This window comes from Hibiscus syriacus, unplaced genomic scaffold, assembly GCF_006381635.1.
Source record: "Hibiscus syriacus cultivar Baekdansim isolate YM2019G1 unplaced genomic scaffold, ASM638163v2 tig00111392_pilon, whole genome shotgun sequence".
NCBI lineage: Eukaryota > Viridiplantae > Streptophyta > Magnoliopsida > Malvales > Malvaceae > Hibiscus > Hibiscus syriacus.
The window spans coordinates 3245553-3270724 of record NW_024063078.1 but is presented as its reverse complement, the minus strand read 5'-3'; the positions used below and the strand labels follow the sequence as shown (position 1 = coordinate 3270724).

Here is a 25172-nt window from a genome sequence, read left to right as displayed (position 1 = left end):
AGGGATCAATTTAAATGATGGGCATACTTTGAGGACATATGATGTAATTAACTCTTACTTTTAATATCAATGCAAATTAATTATGGTAAATATATTTATTAACGCTTTAAAAATAATATTATTAAAATAATAATTATAAATCTTAAAACATAGACGTAAAACATACCTCAATGATAACTTGGTTCTAAAAAATATGAAAAAGAACATTAATTTGCAAAGTATAGTAAGGTGCATGTGATCTCTATGGCCCTCAGCAATCTATACCGTTGACTAATCATTATCATTTGCCATCGAACGGTAAATGTTTAAGTAGAGTTATCTCCTTCGAAGATAAAATACAATCCACGTTTGAGCCACTCAAGATATTCAATTTTGCCTACACGTGTATTGGAAATCTAAATTTAGCACATTGGAATTTCCGAAAATAAAATAATCAATTTTTTTTTTAATACAATGAGTAAATAAATTCAGCAACTTTGAGTTTCTGTACTATTTTTTAATGATTTTGTAATATTAAATAGTCAAAACTGTTAGAATCAAAATCGAAAACCAAGCAAATTATATTGCCTTAATTCTCTGAAACTTACTTACGAAATCTATCTGTCAAAGATTTAACATTCTCTGTTAAGTTTTACTTAAAATTATAAATAATATCGAAAACAAGAAAAAAATTAACATTTAAAGGGACTTTCTTTTTTCCTTTATAAAAAGTTGTAAAGTTGTGTTAGAAATGAAGGTCGTAGACATTACAAGAAGCCAAGCCAAATTTTCTCGGGAGACAAACAGAGCTTTATTTTGTAGTTTCAGCTATCAGTGAGCAGCTTTGCAATTTAAAACTCAGCACTCAAAAAAGATATACTTTTGGTCGGTAAGTTTAGTGATTGTTTGTTTGTTTGTTCTACTTTCATATTTGAATCTTGTTTTTCTAAAGGATTACTTTTTTTTTTCCAGAGATTATCGTAAATGTAATATTATTTTTTAAAAATTGCTACGCTATTTTTTCCCGATAAAATTTCTGGGTTTTCTGTTTTGAAAACTTTGGACTCTTAAAAATCTTTCCTTTTAGGCTGGGAATTAAGTTCCAAGTTCTCTCACTTTTTTTAACATTTCTGGAAGTTTTTTTTCTCCTTTGAATAATCTAGTATGTTTCTTTGGATGGAAAAAGAATATTTTTTGTTTAATGGTTTTATTTGTTTGCCATATTTGGTTTGTTTGCAAAAATAAATTTTGTAATTTTTAAGATTGCTTGTTGAGTGGATCTGCAATTTTTTTCCCGAAGACATAGATTCTCTGCTTTTAACCTAACAGTTTACTTGGATGTCATGGCTGAGATTTGGATGTAATTATTATTATTATTATTATTCTGAATAATTAAATTTTTTCTTTAATTTGCAGTGATTAAACCGATGGAATTCTCGGACTATACACAGATGTTATTCGATAGAATCAACAAAATTGATCCAGAAAATGTTTCAAAGATCATAGGCTATATTCTTTTGCAAGACTATGGTGAGCAAGAGATTGTTCAATTGGCTACTTGCCCCGATATAGTCATGCAGGAGGTCATTTATAAATCGAAGCTCGAACTGCAGCATCTGCCGTTCAAATCCGCCTCGCCCCCGCCCCCGATGAACCCCGTCCCTGCTCTCGAATTGCCCTCACAGTTCACTTCCTTTTCACCTCCTGTTTCACCATCAGTTTCCTCCAAGCTTTTTCTGTCCCCTACAAGTGTCCAGGTGACACCTCCGTACTGGGAACAGCAACTTGTTGCTAAGCATAGCCCGGATTTTACGACATCTGTTTACTTGGATTCGATGTCCAACTTGCAGGCTCAAACTCAGCTATTGAGTTTGGAAGATCCAACGGAGTTTGTGGAGAATGGCGGATTTTCGATTGCTAATCATGATGTTAAAGTAGGACGTCGATATCAAAATCCGCACAACTTACCTGTTCAGACCTGCCATTATTTCAACAAAGGGTACTGTAAGCATGGAAGTAACTGTAGGTACTTTCATGGTCAAGTTTCGGATGGCTTCCCTCACATGTTTATCCATAATTCGATGGATGCTGTTAGTGACAACCATGTTATGTCGCTAGAGAAGTTAGAGGTTGAGTTAGTTGAGCTTCTGAAAACGAAGAGAGGGGATCCTGTTTCGATCACATCGCTCCCTTTGTTGTATTACGAGAAATATGGAAAAGTTCTGCAGGCAGATGGTTACCTCACCGAGAGTCAGAGACATGGTAAAGCAGGTTACAGTTTGACAAAGCTTCTGGCACGATTGAAGAATGCGATTCGAGTAATTGACAAGTATGATTTATGAATTATGTTCTAAATTCACAGCGAAAAACAATATCTTTGAGGATTCATTCGATTTGTTCTTTCGTGATTGAGTTGCAGGCCTCATGGACAGCATTCTGTCATTTTGGCCGAAGATGCACCAAAGTACATGGAAAATCAAAACGACAGAAACGATCCAGGTCCAATTGTAAGCGGATCACGACAGATATATCTCACATTCCCAGCTGAGAGCACTTTTAGTGAAGATGATGTCTCCAACTATTTCAGGTAACATGATAATGAGTTCTTTTGCAGACTTAATTGTAGTCATATTCGATATCCCGAAGTTTTCTTACTTTTCTGAGTTTCTGAATGCAGCAATTATGGACTAGTCGAAGATGTCCGAATTCCCTGCCAGCAGAAACGGATGTTTGGTTTTGTAACCTTTGTCAGTGCAGATACCGTGAAGATGATTTTAGCCAAAGGAAATCCACATTATGTCTGCAGGGCTCGTGTTCTTGTCAAGCCTTACAGGGAAAAACCGAAGCTGGTTGACAGGTAACTATAATTGCTTCTCTTCTTCATTTCTGCATTCCGAAACTGCGAATAATAGGGATTTATGTACGAAGATCTTATGTTCGTGCAGGAAGTACCAGGAAAGAATAGAGTCTCCAATGTTTTATTCTCCCCATTATATAGACATGGAATCACAGCTTCACTCAAGTAATTAGCTTCTTTTGTAACTTTCTTTATTCTGGTATAGCAAATGCCATCTATTTTTCTCTAGGAACTTAACACAGGCGTTTCAATAGGCGTGTCGTCGCCCTTTTATATTCAGACAACGATTTAACTTCATCGCCAAGTCTGTTTTCTGCGTAACATAACTTGTACTCATCTAATATTTGTGATTTCACAGTTCCGAGAGGATATGCAACATCTAGGTTGTACAAGAAGCAGTTTGTAGAGGATCCAGAGCAATTCTTTCAACCTCCAAGGAGGCGCCCTTCGGATATTCATTTGGCACAGAAGCCTCTGGCCAATCGGTCCTTTGCTTACTCCATGGACGAGTTAAAAGTCTCGGAAGGTATCAAACTTTTCTACATTATCAGACCTCCTCTTTAATTCTATCGATTAAATATCTTCTCCGACGAGCAGATCCACTCGGTTTCCCATCAACCAAATTCAATTTTCTGCTGGAAGCTCTCAACACTTGTACTGCATCTGATGAAAAAATAAAGCATTTAGAGACAGACAACAATGACCAGGAGAGGTATAAGATCTTAGAGCTCAAACTACACATATACATCATCTTATCCGTCGGTTATAATGATCGTTTCGAATGTTCATGCATCTGCAGCGAAGGACTCAATCTGCCAGATAGCCCCTTCGCTCCCGCCATACCTAGCAGCATTTCCGCTGCCGTCTAGGCCCCAGCAACAGGCATAAATGGAAGGAGGAGTTAGGTTACCAGTGACAATCCGCTAATCTATACATGAACAAAAGCACTTTTACGCTTTTTCCGTTACTTTTTTACATCTCCCGCAAGTACATAATATCCGGACGAAGTAAATCTCCGATGGGACTATCTGCCCCCTCAGTTGATTTCGAAGCGGCGGAACGAGAAAGACATGACACATAGAAGCAATATATATAAAGAAGGTTCTACACTTTATTTATGTTAAAATCACTTGAAGAAGGCAAGAGAGAGTATGGATCTTTAGAAGAGGATGTAATATAGGTCTTTTTTTAGGTGAACAAAAGAAATAGAGCAGTGTACAGAGTTTCAAATGTGTTTGAAGTCACTGTAACACTAGCAATAGAATTGAAAAATAAACTTCAACCCAAAGTAGAACCATTTTCAGCAATTTACACCAAGTTCATCCCTGGTTTTCATCCGTTTCCGTTACGAAATAACAGCGTATATCCGAATCAATCGTAACAAGTACTGAACTACACAATTAATTCAAGATAACGGGCATGTATGGATGTAAATGAATGAGCTTGAACATATAAAGTTAAGTTTGTGTTCCTTTATTTACTTTTAAAAGTATTTATGTTGGTTTGTATTTTATTTACTTTTAAAGATGTTCGCGTTCGTTTGATTACATTCGCGAACATCGTTTGATTACATTCGCGAACATGTTTTTTTAATGTTAGGCAATCAATATTCTTTAACGTTAGACAATCAATATTCTTTTCTATGTGTTTTTCAAGCCAAAAAATAGTGAAATTTGTTCCTTAGGTTTCACTGTATAAATTTTAAAGTTCACCTTATGTCGATTTAGTCCTTATTTCCACCGATATTTAAAATGTAAAAAAAAAGGAAAAGAGAATAGAATAAACGAGCTTATAAACGAATTTATTCATGAACATAAATGAACCGAACACACATTTATTAATGTTTATTTGTTTATCAAATGTACATAAAAATTTTGTTTATACTCATTTAACTTAATAAACAAACATAAATAAATGCTATCCGAACGATTAACGAACAATTCGTCGTATTATGTTGATTTATACATCGTTACATGTTTATTGTTGTACATGAAAGTTTCAAAATAGTTTGAACGTTTAGTTAATGCAAAATTCCAATTAAACAAGATGACAAATAAACTTTTGAAAAAGAGATTTGAGAAAGACTGAAGCCATCATTCTTGAGATTTGTCTCATTCATTAGCTTCTGTTTTAGCTTTGATTAATATGTGTAGTTGACAGCACAACCACATGGTGGGTACTGGGACCAAATAATAATATTTTCAACTCCAAAGGGGACCTACATGCGCATAATTGACCTGCTACTCTCAGGTCCAGAATTACAACATGAATCCGCCATTCACGCTAAAGTAACTGGTCGGTCCCTGCAAACGAAGCTAGAAAGTTATGTTGCTTTGCTTCTTAATTCTTGAGAAATGTTTGTTAACACATTTGGTATGAATGTAATTATTTTATATTAGGGAATTCATTTAGATTAAATGGAAAAAAAGAATGTTATTTTTTTAGAGAATTCGGGTGTATGTACATTATCGATAAGTTGAGAAATATTTTGAACATATATTACCTTATAATCATCTTATACTATTAAATAAAAAATTATACTATCAACAACCAGTTGATCTAGTGAGATATAGTACTAGATCTTTTAAGCAAGGTCAGTGGTTCGAATCCTAGTATTTATGAATAGAGCAAATTAGGTTGAGAGGGTCGTCATTGTCTCTATAATACATAATCTAGATTAATTGATTAACATATCAGATATATTAGTAGTTATACTTAAAAAATTAAAAAATTATACTAAGGCGGGTTACAACAACAAGAATAGATTATATTTAAGCGTTAGTCTAACTTATCTTGGACGTGATTGGCGCCGAAGCGAGGCAAAAACAGCTAGAGCTGTACTCGATTCCGCTGCAAATGGCAATGCATGCCGTCAGCGCCGAATGTTTCGACGTGGTTGCTTTCCTTGGTTTGTTTTTCTATTTAAATGGAGGAAATAACCTGAAATGTCAAAAAAGACAGTTGTATGTACGAATATGCATCTGCACTCACGTTCATAGTTAATGACCAATCTAAAAATATTTTTAAGAGTTGAAACACATATATTAATAATAGAAAAATTTTATGTAGGATATACACAATCAATAAAATAAATAATTATTCGATGAAAATTTGGTTCCCACTCTCACACAAACATGGATCTGCCACTGTTCATAGCTATAAATTATATGATAATAAGCATGCAGGTGGACGAAGAAAAAGCGAACTTTTACACACGAGGGACCGGTTCCAACGATAATACATGTTAAAATGAATAAGAAAATAAAATAACATCATTCATTTGATCGATAACATTTTGAAATCTACCCAAATAATCATTGATTTGATTAAAATTAATGATATAACATTTGTTTTTTTTTCATAATTAAACTTTCATCTTCCAACGTTAATTTCTTTCGTCATTTTAATCTCTTTTGTTATTTTAATCCTATTATAGGGTGAGTCTCAATCTTGTTTCGTGTTCTACCATCTCAATGGCCGAATGGTTGGTCGTCGACGGGGATTCAAGGTTGAATTATTCAAGGTGTGATGGTGAACATCGCGAATGCTCGGTGTAGTTGGTTTGATGTGGGATGGTCCGTTTTGGTGTTGTGTTGTTTTCGGGTCTTTGTCCGCGTTGCTTTAACACTACAACAAAACAAGTCTTTCGCGGCATTTTTAGGCATACAACGGCATTTTTAAGCTCAGCTAAAAGCTCTCCCAGTGCTAGTAAGAGCGCTGGTAAATCAAACGCCACAACAGGTTGGGACGTTTGTAAGCATAAAATGCCGCAACAGTTAGAGATCTTTAGCAGTGTTTAAAACGCCACTAATAGACATGATATATAGTAACATTTTCACCCAAACGTCGTTAATAGTCACGATATATAGTGGCGTTTTTCACCCAAACGTCGTTATTAGTCATGATATATGGTAGCATTTTTTCACCCAAATGCCGTTATATTTTATGATATTTAGTGGCATTTTTTCATACAAACGCCGTATTTGAGTATGTATATAGTGGCGTTTTCGTCACAAACACCACAAATGCCTACTACATTAGTGGCGTTTTATTCGCAAATCATCATAAATCATCATGACTCGTAATGGCGTTTTTATTAACAAAACACCACTAAAGTTAACTGATTTGAAAATTATTATTTTTTATTATGTACCACACAATTTTAACATCATGTACCATTATTCAATCATAACAAATTTCAATTTTAATCACGACAGTAATTAAGTTGAAACACTTAACAAAAAATTAATTAAAAAAATCCAAAAACAATAAACAATAAATTAGGGATCATACTAAAGACAAATGGGGATATATAAATTCTATGGCGGCGATTGTCAAACAAGGAAAACTATTTTTGTACTTCATTTCCCAACGAAAGAGCAACGAAGACTAAATTCTATTGAACAATATTTTTTTAATTGAAAGTGAAAGAACCTAGACTAAATTCTAGAGAAAGGTAATTAGCAGCGTTTGTATCCAAAAAGCGCCGCTATAGATCTAATCCTTTGTGGCATTTGTTCCAAAAACGCCGCTATAGATCTGATATTTTGCGGCGTTTGTTTAAAAAACGCCACTATAGATCTCAACCTTTGCGGCATTTGTTCCAAAAACGCTGCTATAGATCTCGACCTTTTGTAGTTTGTTCCAAAAACGCTGCTATAGATCTGAACTTTTGTGGCGTTTGGTCCAAAAACGCCGCTATAGATCTCGAAATTTTGCCGCGTTTGTTCCAAAATTGGCGCTATGGATCTTGAGAGGGTCTAGTGGGATAGATTACTAGATGTCTTAAGTAAGGTCAAAGGTTTGAATCCTAGTGTTTGTGAATAAAGCAAATAGGGTTGAGAGAGTCATCTTTGCCTCTGTAGGACATGATCTGGAATAGTCGATTAACAAATCAGATATAAATAGTTATATTAGAAAAAAAAATACTAAAGCGGAATACAACAACTAGAATACATCATATTTAAGCGTTAGATCTTGGACGTGATTGGCGCCGATGCGAGGCAAAAACAGCTAGAGCTGTACACGACTCCGCTGCAAATGGCAATGCATGCCGTCAGCGCCGAATGTTTCGATGTGGTTGCTTTCCTTGGTTTGTTTTTTCTATTTAAATGGAAGAAAAAACCTGAAATGTCAAAAATGACAGTTGTATGTATGAATATGCATCTTGCACCCACATTCATAGTTAATGACCAGTTAATGAACTATCTAAAAATAATTTTAAGAGTCGACAGATATATTAATAATATAATTTTTTTATGTAGGGTAGACACAATCAATAAAATAAATAATTATTCGAAGAAAATTTGGTTCCCACTCTCACACAAAAATGGATCTGCAACTGTTCATATCTATAAATTATATGATAATAAGCATGCAGGTGGAAGTAGAAAAGCGAACTTTTACACATGAGGGACCGGTTCCAACGATAATACATGTTAGAATGAATAAGAAAAAAAAATGAAATCATTCACTTGATCGATAACATTTTGACCCAAATAATCATTGATTTGATTAAAATTAATGATATAGCATTTGTTTATTTTTTTCCATAATGAAAATTTTAGCTTCCAACGTTAATTTCTTTCGTCATTTTAATCTCTTTTGTTATTTTAATCCTATTATAGGGTGTCTCAATCTTGTTTCGTGTTCTACTATCTCATTGGCCGAATGGTTGGCTGTAGACGGGGATTCAAGGTTGAATTATTCAAGGTGTGATGGTGAACATCACGAATGCTCGGTGTAGCTGGTTTGATGTGGGATGGTCTGTTTTGGTGTTTTGTTGTTTTCGGGTCTTTGTCCGCTTTGCTTTAACACTACAACAAAACAAGTCTTTCGTGGTGTTTTTTTAGGCATACAACGGCATTTTTAAGTGCCGCTAAAAGCTCTCTCATCGCTAGTAAGAGCGCTGGTAAATCAAACACCACAACAGGTCGCGACGTTTGTGAGCATAAAATGCCGTAACAAATATAGATCTTTTGCGGCGTTTGTTCACCAAAACACCGCTAATAGTCATGATATATAGTAAATTTTTTTCACCCAAACGCTGTTAATAGTCACGATATATGGTGACATTTTCACCCAAACCTCGTTAATAGTCATGATATATGGTAGTGTTTTTCACCCCAAACGCCTCTATATGTTATGATATTTAGTGGCATTTTTTTACTACAAGCGCCGGTATTGAGTATGTATATAGTGGCGTGTTTCGTCACTAACACCACAAATGTCTACTCCATTAGTGGCATTTTAATCATCATGACTTGTAATGGCGTTTGTATTCACAAAACACCACTAAGGTTAACTGATTTGAAGAATATTATTAATTTTATTCTGTACTACTCAGTTTTAACATCATGTACCATTATCCAATCACAACAAACTTCAATTTTAATTACGACAATAATTAAGTTGGAACACTTAACAAAAAATAATTAAAAAATTCAATAACAATAAACATTAAATTAGGGATCAGACAAGAGACAAATGGGGATATATAAATTCTGTGGCGACGATTGTTAAACAAATGTTACTCATGCGACATTTGTTTGTCAAATGCCTCAACTAATATATGAGGATATAGCGGCGTTTGTTTGATAAATACCACTAATGTACGCACCTATAGTGGCGTTTGTTAGTCAAATGTCACCAATGTACGCGTATATAGCGGCAGTTGTTACTCAAACGCCACTAATAAGCGTCTATAGCGGCGTTTGTAAGACAAACGCCGCTAATATATGAGGATATAGCAGCATTTGTTACAAAAACGCCACTAATGTATGCATCTATAGTGGCACATTCACGTAAACATCACTAATTTTTCCATTTTGTGGCGTTTTGTATGTAAACGCCGCGAGGTGTACAAGATTAACGACGTTTTTTTAGTAAATGCCGCTAAATACCAATCTTATTGTAGTGTTTCGTTTTATTCTTATATGTATGCTTTTGTTTGTTTTTTATTGTCTTGTTCTCGGTGGAATGTACTCTTTTCCCCATTTTGGTTTAGGGGTTTTTAACGAGGCATACTTCCAAATGAAGTCTTTATAATAAATATTTTTATTGCTGATAATAAAAAAACATCAATGAAAACAAAGAAAATATACCTCTAAACCTTGTATTTATCTTCTGTCCTAATTTATCTAAAAAAATACATATTTACATTTGATAATTGACTCGGTACACGGATGTGTTATCTCTAGTTTGCTTTCATGCATGAAACTACCAATAAGTAAAGTGTGCCCATATTTTAAGTTTAAACAAAGGATGCTTCTACCCAGCTCCGAATTCTCTCAAACTTCAAGCTCTGACATTATATCTTCTTATATATTCTAGAAATGGAAGTGTGACACAATACTAGTTTTATTATTGGAGTTCATAATTATCATTTTTGATAAGTGAAATATTATTACATCACGAGTTTAAAAAAAAGTTATAAGTTTATTAAGCTTAATATTTTTTAAAAGATGTGAATGTCTAAAATAAATATAATGTGTATAACCATTATTTTGAAAACACGCACAATCATGAACTAAATAAAGAGAAATAAACTAAAATTAGCAATTAGGGAGAAAAAATTACATTTTTTTGGAAAAATCATATATATTTTATTATTGTATGGCTATTAAACACTAAACCATTCAACAAACGTTGAAATCACCGAAAATATCTCATCCTAAACTCATTAAATTCCATCTCATTTTCAATCTTAATGATCACTTCTGAACAATTCTTATTGTTTTAGGTTAACGTTAAAGAAGAGAAGAGATGACAAGGATCGTTTTTATTTTGTTCTCATTGGCCCTGATTCTCTCAATGCAATTAGTGGAAGGAAAATCTGAAGAAAAGAAAGAAGACAGTAAAGAAGAGGTCCAAACTGGTAATAAGGCTGAGAATAAAAAAGTGATAGAGGATGAGGCGAAAAAAGACTCCAAGATGCCGTCAATAAAGGCCTTGTGAAAGATACAAATGAAAATTTGGATCCATCATCTTCACCTCAACAGGAGGAAGAATTTCTGATGAAAATATTCTTTGAATCCATGACAAAGATGGCAACCGAAGGAAGGATGGATCCTAAAGTTATGAAGCAGAAGCTTTTTCCAGGGGGAGGTGAAACAATAGATCCTAAGATTAAACCAGCAATCATTGAAGCTTTGAAAGATGCATTGACCGAAATAGAAAAAGTTGAAGATGGTACAACAGATTCCCCAAAACCTGCATTGTAATTGCTTTGTAAATGCACGTGCAATATCTATGTATGTATGCATGCATGCATGCATCTAAATGTTATGAAATTTTCTCAAAATAAAAATAAAATTATCTGTTCACCTACAAATAAAACATTTTTTCGCTAAGTTAATTTGATTAATTCATTACTCAAAATAACTTAAGCCCCAACAGTGAGCCTCATTAAATCCCCTCCAAGCCTAGTCGGAGGAAAAGAGTACACCACGATCAGGGAAAGAGCCTATACAAGAGAAAACAACAATACAACCACTAGATAAAGGAACAGAACAGCAGGTGCAGAACAAATACAAAACGAAACTATAACCCCTTCACTATTCCTGTAAGAACAGCATTGAACAAAAAAAGGAACAAATAACTCTTCCAATATTGTCTTATGATGGTTTCTATAAAGATATCTTTTAAGGAAAATACTAATAGTTAAAAAATAAAGTTAGTTGTATATTACTTGATTCTTGAGTTCATTAAAGTTTTATAAAGCTTAAACATTGAACAAGTAAATTATCAAATCAAGTTTATCACACAAAAAATTTATTCTTTATACTTTAAATATTTGGAAGAAGTATTCAAATTTATGTTCATTTAACCTTAGAGGTCTAATTAGATAGTTATATGGTTCACTAAGATATACGTCAATTAAGAGACTAAATATGAGATATACATCAACTTAGGCAGTGTAAAGAATTTATAATGATATGAACTTTGAGTCAATATTCGTATATTGATCCAAGTAATGAATAAATCAATTAGTAAGTGTAATTGGGTTCATTTGCCCAAATTAAACTTAATTAGATGAAAATTTGATCTAGTTTAGTTTGAAAATGAGACATTTTATTAGAATGAAAGAGGAGGATAAAGTGGGTAATTAGTTCATTCCCTTATTCTCTATCTCTTTTCCATTTCATCCTCTCATCTTTCTCTCAAAAACCTAGAGCGTGACCATTAAAAGAGTAAACATTCTAACGTTTTTCATTTATATGAGATTGTTGAAGGTAAGAATCATTCTTTCTACCATAAGAATTCTAAGAAATGTTAACATTTGTAATGTTAGGCACATGGATTGATCGAGAAATAGTTTACGTACTTAAATGAGAAAAAAGTATAGTTCACGCACTTATTTTTGTATTAAGACAAAAAATAAATCAACTCTAGAACTACCAACCATAATCAACTGCCTTAAAATACTTTAAATTTGAATCGAGTTCCTTTAAAATTGATTTGTATTAAAATGACTTAATATTAAAATAAAATTTAGTCGGAAAAGGTTCCACTTGATGGGTCGGATTCGGGTTTCGAAATTTGTGGCATTACAATTTTGGCCACTCCCAACGCCTTTTCTATTTTATCTCGTTTTGACATCGATTCCTTCGCTATGAATGTCACCGTCAGTGTCATTCAACTCGTCTTGTTGTTTCCGTTCATCTGGTGCCTTTGGTTCCTCTGTCACCGACGGTGTTTGGGAGGAAGCATTATTTCAGGTTTTGCGAAAAACCTCATTTCTATCGTTCACCGCCACAAACCAACCTCGGTAAGAGACTCACCACGTCTTGAAAAATAAAAGTGAAACTTTTGGTGGAATTTTGATCACCGGATGACATTCCACGCGCCACACGCATGGTCGTAGCGCGTATGGGTGTTATTCAAGAAAATCACTAGTCTAAGCTGGTTTAATGGGTTGAGCCGATCTGATCGAACCAGGACTGAATCGGTCTGACCGAATCAGACCTGAACTGTTGACCGAGTCGAACTTGACACGAACTTATTTGACCTAACCCGTTAATTATTGACCGTTGATTTTAATCGTTGATTTTTTGGTTGATCGTTGACTTTTCTGCTGAGTCTTACATGTATGTTTTTTAATGTTCTGAGTTTATTTTCGCAATCTGTTTTGCCAAATTCTGATCCGAAAGTCTCGTTTTGCATCTTTCATTACTTTATATTATAATTATATTAAGTAAACTCTGGAATTTAAAGATTTACTCTTTGATGTTATAGCTTCAATATGTAAACATTTTTTATATATATATGTTTCTATAAACTTTATGATTGAATTTATTTATAATTACATATAATGATCAAGAACAAAAAAAAATTCAAGTAGTGATCACCTTGTGGACATGGGCGGAACTTCACGGGGTCAAGAGAAGTCTTGGCCTCCGTCAATTTTTTTAAGTATTAATTAATATTGAAAAATATATATATTTTTAAAAAATAAATAAAGAAAAATTTACTCGGTCATCTCAATTAAAAAATTGTATTTATGAAAATAAAAAATATTTTAACCCCGCCTTAATAAATTTCTAGTTCTTCCCCTACTTATGGACCAAAGTGACACACTAGATTCATCTTGTACCAGAACAGATTTAGGGTGTCACAGTACCCATATTTTAAACAAAAGGTGCTTCTACCGTTAAGCTCTAAAGTATTTCAAAAGTTCAAATTCGACATTATATTTTCTTATATATTCTAGAAATGCAAGTGACACAATACTTGTTTTATTATTGGAGTTCATAATTTTCATTTTCGATAAATAAAAATATTATTACTTCACTAATTTTAAAAAGTTTTTAAAAGTTTTAGTAAAACTAATTAATTTTATTTTTAAAAAGTGTCAATTTCTCAAATAAAAATAATGTTTATAAAAATTATCTTGAAAACAAGTACAATCATCAAGTAAAACAAAGAGAAGTAAACAAAAATATCAATTACGGAGAAAATATTGCAAATTTTGAAAGATTATGAGAAAAAGTCATCGCTATCTTATTCGTGTGTGGCACTTAAGCACTAGACCAATCAACAAACCTTAAAATCGCCACAAATATCTCATCTTAAACGCTTTAAATTTCATCTTTAATTATCACTTTTGAATAACAATTACTGTTTTTGCTTAGCATTAACGAAAAGAAGAGATGACAAGGATCGTTTTCGTTTTGTTATCATTGGCCCTGATTCTCTCAATGCAATTCGTGGAAGGAAAATCCGAAGAAAAGAAAGAAGACAGTAAAGAAGAGGTCCAAACTGGTAATAAGGCTGAGAATAAAAAAGTGATGGAGGATGAGGCAAAAAAAGACATTTCAAAAGGGCTCCAAGATGCCGTCAATAAAGGTATTGTGAAAGATACAAATGAAAATTTGGGTGCATCAGCTTCACCTCAACAGGAGGAAGAATTTCTAATGAAAATATTCTTTGAAGCCATGACAAAGATGGCAACCGAAGGAAGGATGGATCCTAAAGTTATGAAGGAGAAGCTTTTTCCGGTGGGAGGAGAAACAATGGATCCGAAGATTAAACTAGCAATCATTGAAGCTCTGAAAGATGCAGTGACGGAAATAGAAACTGTGAAAGGTGGTTCCCCAAAAAAGGCATTGTAATAGCTTTGTAGAGGCACATGCAATATCTATGTATGTTATGCATGTATACTTGCATCTAAGTGTTATGGAATTTTCTCAAAACAAAAATAAAATTGTCTGTTGACCTAGAAATTCAATCTTCTCTAGATAACTCTTCCAATACTGTCTTATGATGGTTTATATAAGGATATCTTTTAAGGAAGATACTAATAGTTAAAAAAATAATTAAATTTGATTGTATATTACTTGATTCTTGAGATCATTAAAGTTTTACAATGCCACTAATCATCTTCCAACGTTACTCCTGTCACACCAAACATATTAAAATTGTAATTATAAAATTGTAATAGAATTTCTGATGAAATATTCTTTGAATCGATGACAAAGATGGCAGCCAAATGAAGGATGGAAAATGGTACTGCAGATTCTCCAAAACCTGCATTGTTTAAGCAGATTCTCCAAAACCTAGCCTCCATGAATGTTTAAGCACGTCGTGGATAGCCCAAACCTCTGCCATAAGGACCGAACACCTTCCCAGACTACGTGTGAAACCATAAATCCATCGTCCTTGTTCATCTCTAATCACCCCACCACATGCCGCTGCCTCATCCATAACTCGTACAGCGCCATCCGCATTCGCTTTGGTCCATCCTGATGGAGGTCGCTGCCAATTATTCTTCTCTGTGATCTGCTGCTTGTTGATTTTATTACCTTCTATATGCAACTTTTCTTTATCAATGATAGTGAGTGCACCAATCAACAACTTTTGATCTTTCGGGTAGCTTAGTAGGATCGCAAACTTCACAAAGAAGACCCTTCTTGTCGACCCAAGTATCATACCAAAGCACAAACCAACTTACCTTAATGGTTAAAGGAATCATTGCTCTGCTTAGAGGTCATAGGTTCAAGCACCAACGACTGCAAAGGGTGATTGAGCATTCATTGTCATATAAATGAGGGTACTTAAAACAAATATTACTATATAGATCATACTGAAAATTAGTTTGATGCCCAAAATAAGTGTTTAACAATTCATAAAAAAAAATTCAAAAAATAAAATCATAATTCTAAAACTATTCTCAACCTTTCCCCCAAAGTTTAACTAGTCCTAAACCAAAATTAAAGATGAATATATAACAAAACAAGAGAGAATATACATCTAAATCTTGTATTTATCTTCTATCCTAATTTATCTCAACAAAAATAATACATATTTACATTTGATACAATACAAGCATGTGTTATCCCTACTTTTCTTTCATGCATGAAACTACCAATAAATAAAGTGCGCCCATATTTTAAAAAAAAGGGTGCTTCTACCATTAAGCTCCAAATTCTCATGAAAGTGACATAGTACGTACTAATTTTATAATTGGAGTTTTTGATAAATGAAATATTATTATATTGCGAATTTTTAAAAAATCATAGTTTTATTAAGCTTAATTAATTTGTTTAAAAAATACGTGTCTAAAATAAATGTAATGTTTATATATCTTGTAACACCCCAATTTAGGGGCTAAATTTTAGGATTTATAAAGCATTAAATTTAAAGTGGTATTTTGAAAGAAATTGAGGATTAAAGTGCAGAAAATTCAGTGTCTAAACTCATAATTTAACAAATTTTCTTTTGGAGAGAATTATAAACCTCTCACCGTATGTTTTCTAGAGAATTTTTCATTTCCTCTCCTCCGGTCAACCCACTTTGAGCTCCGATCTATTTACCGTCTGACCATCGTTTGACGAACCAAAACAACCATCGTGTTCGTTGTCGACCGATGAACAAAACCCCTCAAACCTTTCATCGTGAATCAACGTCGTTTCTCGTAAATCTTAATCAGAAGTATCGTCGGTTTTAACTCAATCTTCGTTGGTTTTTCGTCGATTCACGTCGATCCGGCCACCCATTTTCAACACCCCCGCACCATCGTGTTCCTTGCATCGTTCCGAGTCCACCGATGCCCTTCTCGTCTCCGTCGTCGTCGGCGTGTGAAGGGGTGAGGAATTTAAAGTTTCTGATGTTTCGGAATTGAGCTCTCCACTTTTCAAAATTGTGAATCGAGCTTGGTAAATGTCTCAAAATGCCTTAAACATTTTTTAGAAATTTTTCGGACACCATAGCACTGTTCACGCGCCCCCACGCGACGCCCCTGCGAGTGGGGGAGGTTCGAAAACAGTTGGGGCAGTTGACCCGGTTTGACCCGACCCGACTCGTTGACTTTAACCAAAAAGTCAAATTTTATATTTATTGATGTCAAGAGTCCGATTCCGAAGTATGTTTTTCCAAATTCGGACCCGAAAGCCTCGAAATTGTCAATCAAACTCGATGCCTTTGACTTTGACCAAAAAGTCAAAATTTTCGAAAAGTCATATTTAATGTTTCGACGTCCTGAATCCGAATCCGAAGTCTGTTTCGTCAAATTCAAACCCGATAAGCTGTTTTTCACTGATTTATCACCATATTCGATCCGTTTTACGCAATTAAGCTCCGTTTCTAATGAAATTTCTGTTGATATGTATTCGAGGAATTATTGGAAGTTGATTTCAAGATCGAGGACGTTCAAATGGAGTTTAAATGGTCGATCAGTATGGCACAAAAATCGAGGTAATACATTACTACCTCTTTATGCTTTATAGAACATGTTGATAATGGATAAATGCATGGATGTATATGATTGGTCTATTATGCATGTTTGATTATGGGTGGATTCAAACCGAATACGGTTTAAGTGATAAATTAGTTAACTCTCTATTGAATTACAAGTTATATGATTCAGTAATAAAGTAATTAGCTCTGAATATGTAAATTATAATTTATCTCATTAAACCATACTTGGATGATAAATTATGAGAATACTTCGATTAGGTAAAATTACAAAAATACCCTTATCTTGTAAAAAGACAAGAATTGACCCTTGAAGTTGGATAAGAGGTTTGTTAAGGAATAATTTATTGTTTAGAGATTTTTTCGAAAAAATGATTAACCCTAGGATCTCCAAATTATATTATCATTGTTAAGAGTTTAATACCGAAATTATCGGGTTACAGAATTATGAAAATACCCTTGAGAGGTAAAAATAGTTTGAGTTGACTCTGAATGAGAAAGTAACCTGAGAATTTGTACTTAAACCGATAAATTACTGATTTAATTGTTGAGATCCTAATTTTGTATGGAAAATTCCTGATAAGTCGTTAGTAACATCTGAAAAGACTTAACCTGGAAATCTCCGAGTTATGAGTAAATACCTGAAGAATAATTTATCGAGGGTGCTCTTATATCAGAATTGTTCGAAGGGAATAGAATAGATGATAAGTCTGAATTAAATAATAAGATCGGACAGAAGGAAATGATTTAAATACATTGGATCTGTAAAATGACCAAAATACCCCTGTAATGGAAATGACTCAAGAATATCACCAAGCCCAAGAATAAAGGGATATCCTCAAGCTTTGAAATGAATGGAAAAATAATGATCAACAAAATGACTAAAATGCCCTTATGGACTAGACTAAGTAAATGTCTTGGATTAATTAAGCAATCCAAATAAACATGGGTGTTGTACTACCAAAGTTATGGAACAAATTAAGTGAGTTGATCAATATTAATGATATATTCGTACCTAAATGGCATAGATATCACTTGAATCCTTGTTCATCTCCTTAGTTTTGATCGATGATAATTCTAGAAGTACGTAACTCAACTCAACTCAAGATCGCATTCGGTATTAAGAAATGGATATTCATTAGACAAATCAGCCACGAATACCAAATTGAACTGAACAGAAGTATAACATGTATCCGAAATTCAGAAGCGTCCTAATTACTCTGAAAAGCTCTAGAGTAATAGGAATAAACTTGACTACTAAATGAATTAAGTAACCTTAATGATGGAGAATTTAGTAAATGATTGGATGAGTCTGGGAATACCAACAAACTTGTATGATGTACGGTCCCTATGGGTTATGAACTAAGAATCAAATACGTCATCAATTCCTTAAGGTATATTCTGTGATAATTGTGAAGATGATCTATGGACAAAATTTGTTGGTATTATAGAGTGAATACCAGGAAGGGCAATGAATTGACCAGTCGGCAGACATCAGTTATGAGAGTTGTTCAGCTCAAGTTGTTCGATAATCCGATCAACTAACATGGATGGTAATTGCCCTGAATATTCATTTCTTCTTTATCAACTCAATCACTCCAGTTATTCTTGAACACTTTCCTGATGCACATGAAAACATAGTGGGATTCTAAAGTATCAACCTTAAATGTCTGATTAGAACGGTTATAAATTGATTCTCTTTCCTGGAATCCGATCAAATTGTACAAGTTTCATGTTATCCATATTGATAACTACAAAATGCCTCTGAAAAATACTTGGATTCTCTAGTGTGTTCCATATGTACTACATGACGATTTTATATGTTTTAAAATAAGTTTTTAAAGAAAGTATTGATTTACTAGTTTGTGAGCCATGGCAACATGGTATATGATATCTGATTATGGTTTTCATCGAAAAATATGAATTTTTTCTGATTTATGGAATCATGGAAACTACTGGTTTATGAACTATGGTTTTATGTTTCACTGGTTATATTCGAACTGTTTTATTGGGATATTATATGGGTAGACTGGAGGTACATCTCTGATACCACTAAATGTAACCCCCTAAGACCGATGCGGGTAATCCGATCTGATCTGGAGTGTTACATTAGGGCCACCAGAGTGACCCACTGTAAAAATAGCGAAAAATTTAAAACTTTTATCACAACATGTAAACTCATAAAATCATTTATGAATACAAAATAAAATTTATCAGTATTCGAAATTAAAACAGATTTTCAGCCTCAGATATAAAAACAAAATACAAGTTACATGCCCCCTAATCACATGTACCATACTCTATAAGCAACGCCGGAAGAACTCCCTTACTGATGTTGATAGATGTACTGGCACGATTCTTTTAACCTGAAAAAGGTGAGTAACATAGTGAACTTTGGGAAGCACAGTAATACAATACTACCAATTGATGCTACATGAGATGCAGATAAATGTAAAGCCATATAATTCCCTTATTAAATCAGACGTATACCAATTTTTGAAATAATCTGGGTACCACTGGTAGTTCATCGAGTAGAAGCCATGAAGATCTCAGTTCATAGGAAACATTTCATACTATCACGTTTTTATGAGGTCGAATAGGACGTCTAGTGTGTTCCAATCAAAACCATTGAAAAGATATAAATCTTTTAAAATCATAGTGGAACCCTCCAACCAAACTCCATTATGTAGTTCCCCAGAATTGCGTCCGTAAGGCTTACCCTCAGCACACAGCAAAAATGGAGCCAACCTAAGGATATGCCTTGGGGCCTATGGGCCTACCCAAGGAATATCCTTAGGTTGGTTCCCTTTGCTGTGTGCATAAGGTAACCCTACGAACCTAAGGATACCCTTGGGTAGGCCCATAGGCCCCAAGGCATATGTTTAGGTTGGCTCCCTTTTTGCTGTGTGCTGAGGGTTCTGAGTTGATTTTAAAAGATTTATATATTTTCAGTGGTTTTGATTGGAACACACTAGACATCGTATTCGACCTCATGAAAACGTGATAGTATGAAATGTTTCATATGAACTGAGATCTTCATGGCTTCTACTCGATGAACTACCAGTGGTACCCCAGATTATTCCGAAAATTGGTATACGTCTGATTTAATAAGGGAATTATATGGCTTTACATTTATCTACATATCGTGTAGTATCAATTGGTAGTATTGTATTACTGAGTTTCCCAAAGCTCACTCTGTTACTCACCTTTTCAGGTTAAAAGAATCGTGTCAGTGCATCTATCAACATTAGTAAGGGAGTTCTTCCGGCGTTGCTTGTAGAGTATGGTATATGTGATTAGGGGGCATGTAACTTGTATTTTCTTTTTATATCTGAGGTTGAAAATCTGTTTTAATTTTGAATACTGATAAATTTTATTTTGTATTCATAAATGATTTTATGAGTTTACATGTTGTGATAAAAGTTTTAAATTTTCCGCTATTTTTACAGTGGGTCACTCCGGTGGCCCTAATGTGACACTCCAGATCGGATCGGGTTACCCGCATCGGTCTGAGGGGGTTACATATCTTGAAAACATGCACAATCATGAAGTAATATAAAGAGAAATAAACTAAAATTATCAATTACAGAGAAAAATTATAAATTTTGATTTTTTTGAGAAAAAGTCGTCTCTATTTTATTAGTGTATGGCTATTAAACACCAAACTATTGAACAAACTTTGAAATCGCCGAAAATATCTCATCCTTAACTCTTTAAATTTCATCTCATTTTCAATCTTAACTATCAATTTTTAATAATTCTTATTGTTCTAGCTTAACCTTAAAGAAAAGAAGAGATGGCAAGGATTGCTTTTGTTGTGTTCTCATTGGCCCTGATTCTCTCAATGAAATTCGTGGAAGGAAAATACGAAGAAAAGAAAAATGACAGTAAAGAAGAGGTCCAAACTGGTAATAAGGCTGAGGATAAAAAAGTGGTAGAGGATGAGACGAAAAAAGACATTTCAGAAGGGCTCCAAGATGCCGTCAACAAAGGCCTTCTGAAAGATACAAATGAAAATTTGGATGCATCTGCTTCACCTCAACAGGAGGAAGAATTTCTAATGAAAATACTCTTTCAGGCCATGGCAAAGAAGACAGTTGAAGGAAGGATGGATCCTAAAGTTCTGAAGGAGAAGCTTTTCCCAGGGGGAGGAGACCAAATGGACCCTAAGTTTAAACCAGCAATCATTCAACTTTTGAAAGATGCAATGAGTGAAGTAAAAACTGTACAAGATGGTACTGCAAATTCCCCAAAACATGCATTGTAATTGCTTTGTAGATGCACATGCATTGTCATTGCTTTGTAGATGCACATGCAATATCTATGTATGTATGCATGTATGCATCCATCTAAAGGTTATGAAATTTTCTCAAAATAAAAATAAAATTATATGTTGACCTACAAATTCAACCTTCTCTACATAACTCTTCCAATGTTGTCTTATTATGATTTCTATAAAGATATCTTTTAAGGAAGATAATAATAGTTAAAAAGAATTAGTTGTATATTACGTAGCTCATAAGTTCATTAAAGTTTCATAGAGCTTAAATATTGAACAAGTAAATTACCAAATCGGATAGTTATATGTTAATTACGAGGTTAAAAATAAGATACACACTATCTTAGGTAATAGAGTATTTTTCGCAATCTACATTTTGAGTCAACATACGTATGTTTACCCGAGTCATGAATAAATCAAATAGTAAGTGCAGTTGAGTTAAGACCCGATTTGAGTTTAATTGGATAAAAATTAGACCCAAATGAGTGTAAAAGGAGAATTTTTTATTGGGAATGAGTATATATATATATATATATATATATCAAAACCATGTGACGTATTAAATCGAACCTATCAATTAATTAATTAACTCAAATTGATTAATATCACGATGATTTCATCCAAAAATAAAAAATAAATCAAAACTCAATTGGACCATTTCTTAAAATTTTAAGATGTTACAATTCTAGTGTATATCATTCATATCAGATTGCTGAAGGTAAGAATCATCCTTACTATTATAAGAGTTCTAAGAAAAAAATCATCTATCTTATAACATTGACGAATTAAAATCTTAAACTTTTTTAACTGAAAAAGAAGTGTTTAATAATTTATAAAAAAATCAAAATAAAATAAATAAAATTATAATTCTAAAATTGTTTTCAACCTTTCCCCAAAGTTTAACTAGTCCTAAAAAAAATTGGAGATGAATAAGTAGTAATATTTTTCTCCCTAAAAGGTAAAAACAATTTAATAGCAATAAAAACAAAATAGACCATACATCCAGGTTCAAAAGAGGTCCAAAATGGTAATGAGAAAGAGGATGAAAAAGTGAATTCCAAAGAAGACAAAGAAGTACATTCAAAATGGGTCAAAGGTGATAAAAAGGATGAGGGTAAAAAAGTGGCAGAAGATGTTGCGGAAAAAAATATTTCAGAAGTACTCTAAGATGCTGCCAACAAAGACTCTGTGAAAGATACAGATGAAAATTTGGATGCATCAGCTTCACCTCAACAAGAGGAAAAATTTATGTTGAAAATATTCGTTGAAGCCATAACGAAGAAGGTAGAAGAAAAAAGGATGGACCCTAAAGATCTGAATAAGAAGCTTTTTCTAGGGGGAGGAGAAACAATTTATCCTAAGATCCGTGGAAATTGGTGCTGCAGATTCCGCAAACATGACTGTAATTGTTTGGTAAGATGCACATGCAATATATATATGTTATGCATGTATTCATGCATCTAAAGGCTATGGAATTTAGGGTCAAATAATGGTCGTCATTGACCGACGATGGTGAACAACTAAAATAAAATAGTTTGTGGACCATACACTAGGTAAGTTCCCAAGAAAGAGAGGTGGATCACACGGTTCGTTTAAATACCAAACCTTTCTCAGTACTTTCCTAAACACGCACCATCACACTATCGCACTACTTTATCAACAATCAAACAACTCTCACTGAAGCTTTAATACCAATTGTTGAATACCCCACAAGCCAACAAAGGTTCAAAACAATAAGAAAAAGAAACAAAAATCAAATAAAAGAGCACTTGATTTTATTTGGTGTGATTTAAAAGTTAACATAGAGCATCCTTAATATAGGAAAGGAACCACGTAACTTTTACAACATTAAATAAACTATTAAATAACTTCAACTTATTAACATTTATTGAAGTATAACATAATTAATATGCTGGTGTTAATATTTCAACACAGACATAGTATTCACGGTAAGATATTATTTATTTCAGAAACAAAAATAAATTCTTATTCGATTTAAGTTATGTCATTCATATTCACTTTTGATTATTAATTTAAAAAATAATATTTTAATTATTTACATTATCTATTTATAACATTTTGATGATTGAAATGTAAGATAATATTAATTTTGATGACCGATATATTTGTAAAAGAAAATTATTTTAAATTTAAACAAAAATCTTTTAAATAAAATATTAATTTAATTCTTAAATAAAATACTAATTTAATTCTTAAATTTTAGATAAAGTAACAATTTAACATTTAAATTTTATATAAAATAATAATTTATTTTTTAAATCCAATCAAAATTTCTCTCAGTCGTTCACCATCATCGGTCACTAACGACCATTATTAGACCATGAATTCCATAGCCTTAGATGCATGGATACATGCATAACATATATATATTACAAAAAATTACAGTGCACGTTTTGCGAAATCTGCAGCACCAGTTTCCACAGACTCTGTTTCGCTTATTGCATCTTTCAAAGCCTGAATGGTGACTGGTTCAATATTAAGATCAATTGTTTCTCCTCCTCCTGGGAAAAGCTTCTCCTTTAGATCTTTAGGGTCCATCCTTCCTTCGTCTACCATCTTCGTCATGGCTTCAATGAATATTTTCAATAGAAATTCCTCCTCTTGTTTAGGTGAAGCTGATGCATCCAAATTTTCATCTGTATCTTTTACAAGACCTTTGTTGGCGGCATCTTGGAGTCCTTCTGAAATGTCTTTTTTCACAACCTCCTCTGTCACTTTTTTATCCTCATTCTTATTACCACCTTTGACCTCTTCTTTGGGAGTCTCTTCTTTGGATTGTCCTTCTATGAATTGCATTGAGAGAATAAGGGCCAATGAGAACACAACAAAAACAATCCTTGCCATCTCTTCTTTTCTTTAAGGTTAAGCTAAAACAATAAGAATTACTTGGAAAGTGATAATTAAAACTGAGATTGACATGAAATTTAAAGAGTTTAAAATGAGATATTTTCTGCGATTTTCAAGTTTATATATTGATCTAATGCTTAATAGCCATACACGAGTAAGATGGAGATGACTTTTTTCTGAGAAATTTTCAGAAATTGCAATTTTATCTCCGTAATTGGTCTAATGCTTTCTAGCCATTTATTTTAACTTTATGTTTGTGCTTTTCTTTTTTCAAAATAAATATTACAAACATTATATTTATTTTAGGCATTCATACTTCTTCTTTAAAAAGATAATTAGGCTTAATAAAAAAGTTTTATGAATTTTTTTCTTTAAAGATAATTAGGCTATGAAATTTTCTCAAAAAAAAATTGTCTTTTGACCTACAAGTTCAACTTTTCCTACATAATTCTTCCAATATTATCTTATGATAATTTCTATAAAGATATCTTTTAAGAAAGATACTAATAATTAAAATAAATAATTTTGGTTGTATATTACTTAATTCTTGAATCCATTAAAGTTTCATAAAGCTTAAATATTGAACAAATAAATTACCAAATCAAATTGATCATACTAAAATTTATTTTATATTCTTTGAAGGAAGTTTTCAAATTTATGTTGATTTACCTTAGTGATATAATAATAAAACACTTGTTATTGTGTTTTGCTCCCCTTTAATAATAAATTATAATTTTTGATGTTCAAAAAAAGGATATATATTAATTATGAGGCTAATTATGAGATATACATCAATTTAGGTTGTGTAGAGAATTTGTTACAATATGAATTTCGATTCAACATTTGTACGTTGATCCGAGACATGAATAAATAACTGCATTTGAGTTCATTGGTGATGTTAGTAATTAGAGATTTTCCTTTCCAAGTCGCAGTCGCCCAAACCAGTAAATTAGCCCAAGTGAAAGAAGGTTTGTGAAGACCAGAGAGAATAAGAAT

The 25172-nt window shown here is 33.1% G+C and overlaps 1 protein-coding gene across 2 annotated transcripts; it reads left to right on the top strand.

The window, feature by feature from the left end:
• The first annotated feature begins 742 nt into the window (after nt 1–742).
• On the top strand, nt 743–4033 carry LOC120160740 (zinc finger CCCH domain-containing protein 18-like). Of its 2 annotated transcripts, none has more exons than XM_039171089.1 (8): nt 743–868; nt 1396–2308; nt 2399–2566; nt 2657–2836; nt 2925–3001; nt 3195–3362; nt 3434–3548; nt 3636–4033. In XM_039171089.1, exons 2-8 carry the CDS (start codon nt 1407–1409, stop codon nt 3703–3705), a joined length of 1680 nt encoding a protein of 559 aa, XP_039027020.1. In that variant the 5' UTR covers nt 743–868; nt 1396–1406; the 3' UTR covers nt 3706–4033. The 2 variants fall into 2 exon arrangements, with proteins under 2 accessions (XP_039027020.1, XP_039027021.1); XM_039171090.1 differs by having other exon boundaries at nt 752–863; nt 1377–2308.
• Nucleotides 4034–25172: the final 21139 nt, after the last annotated feature.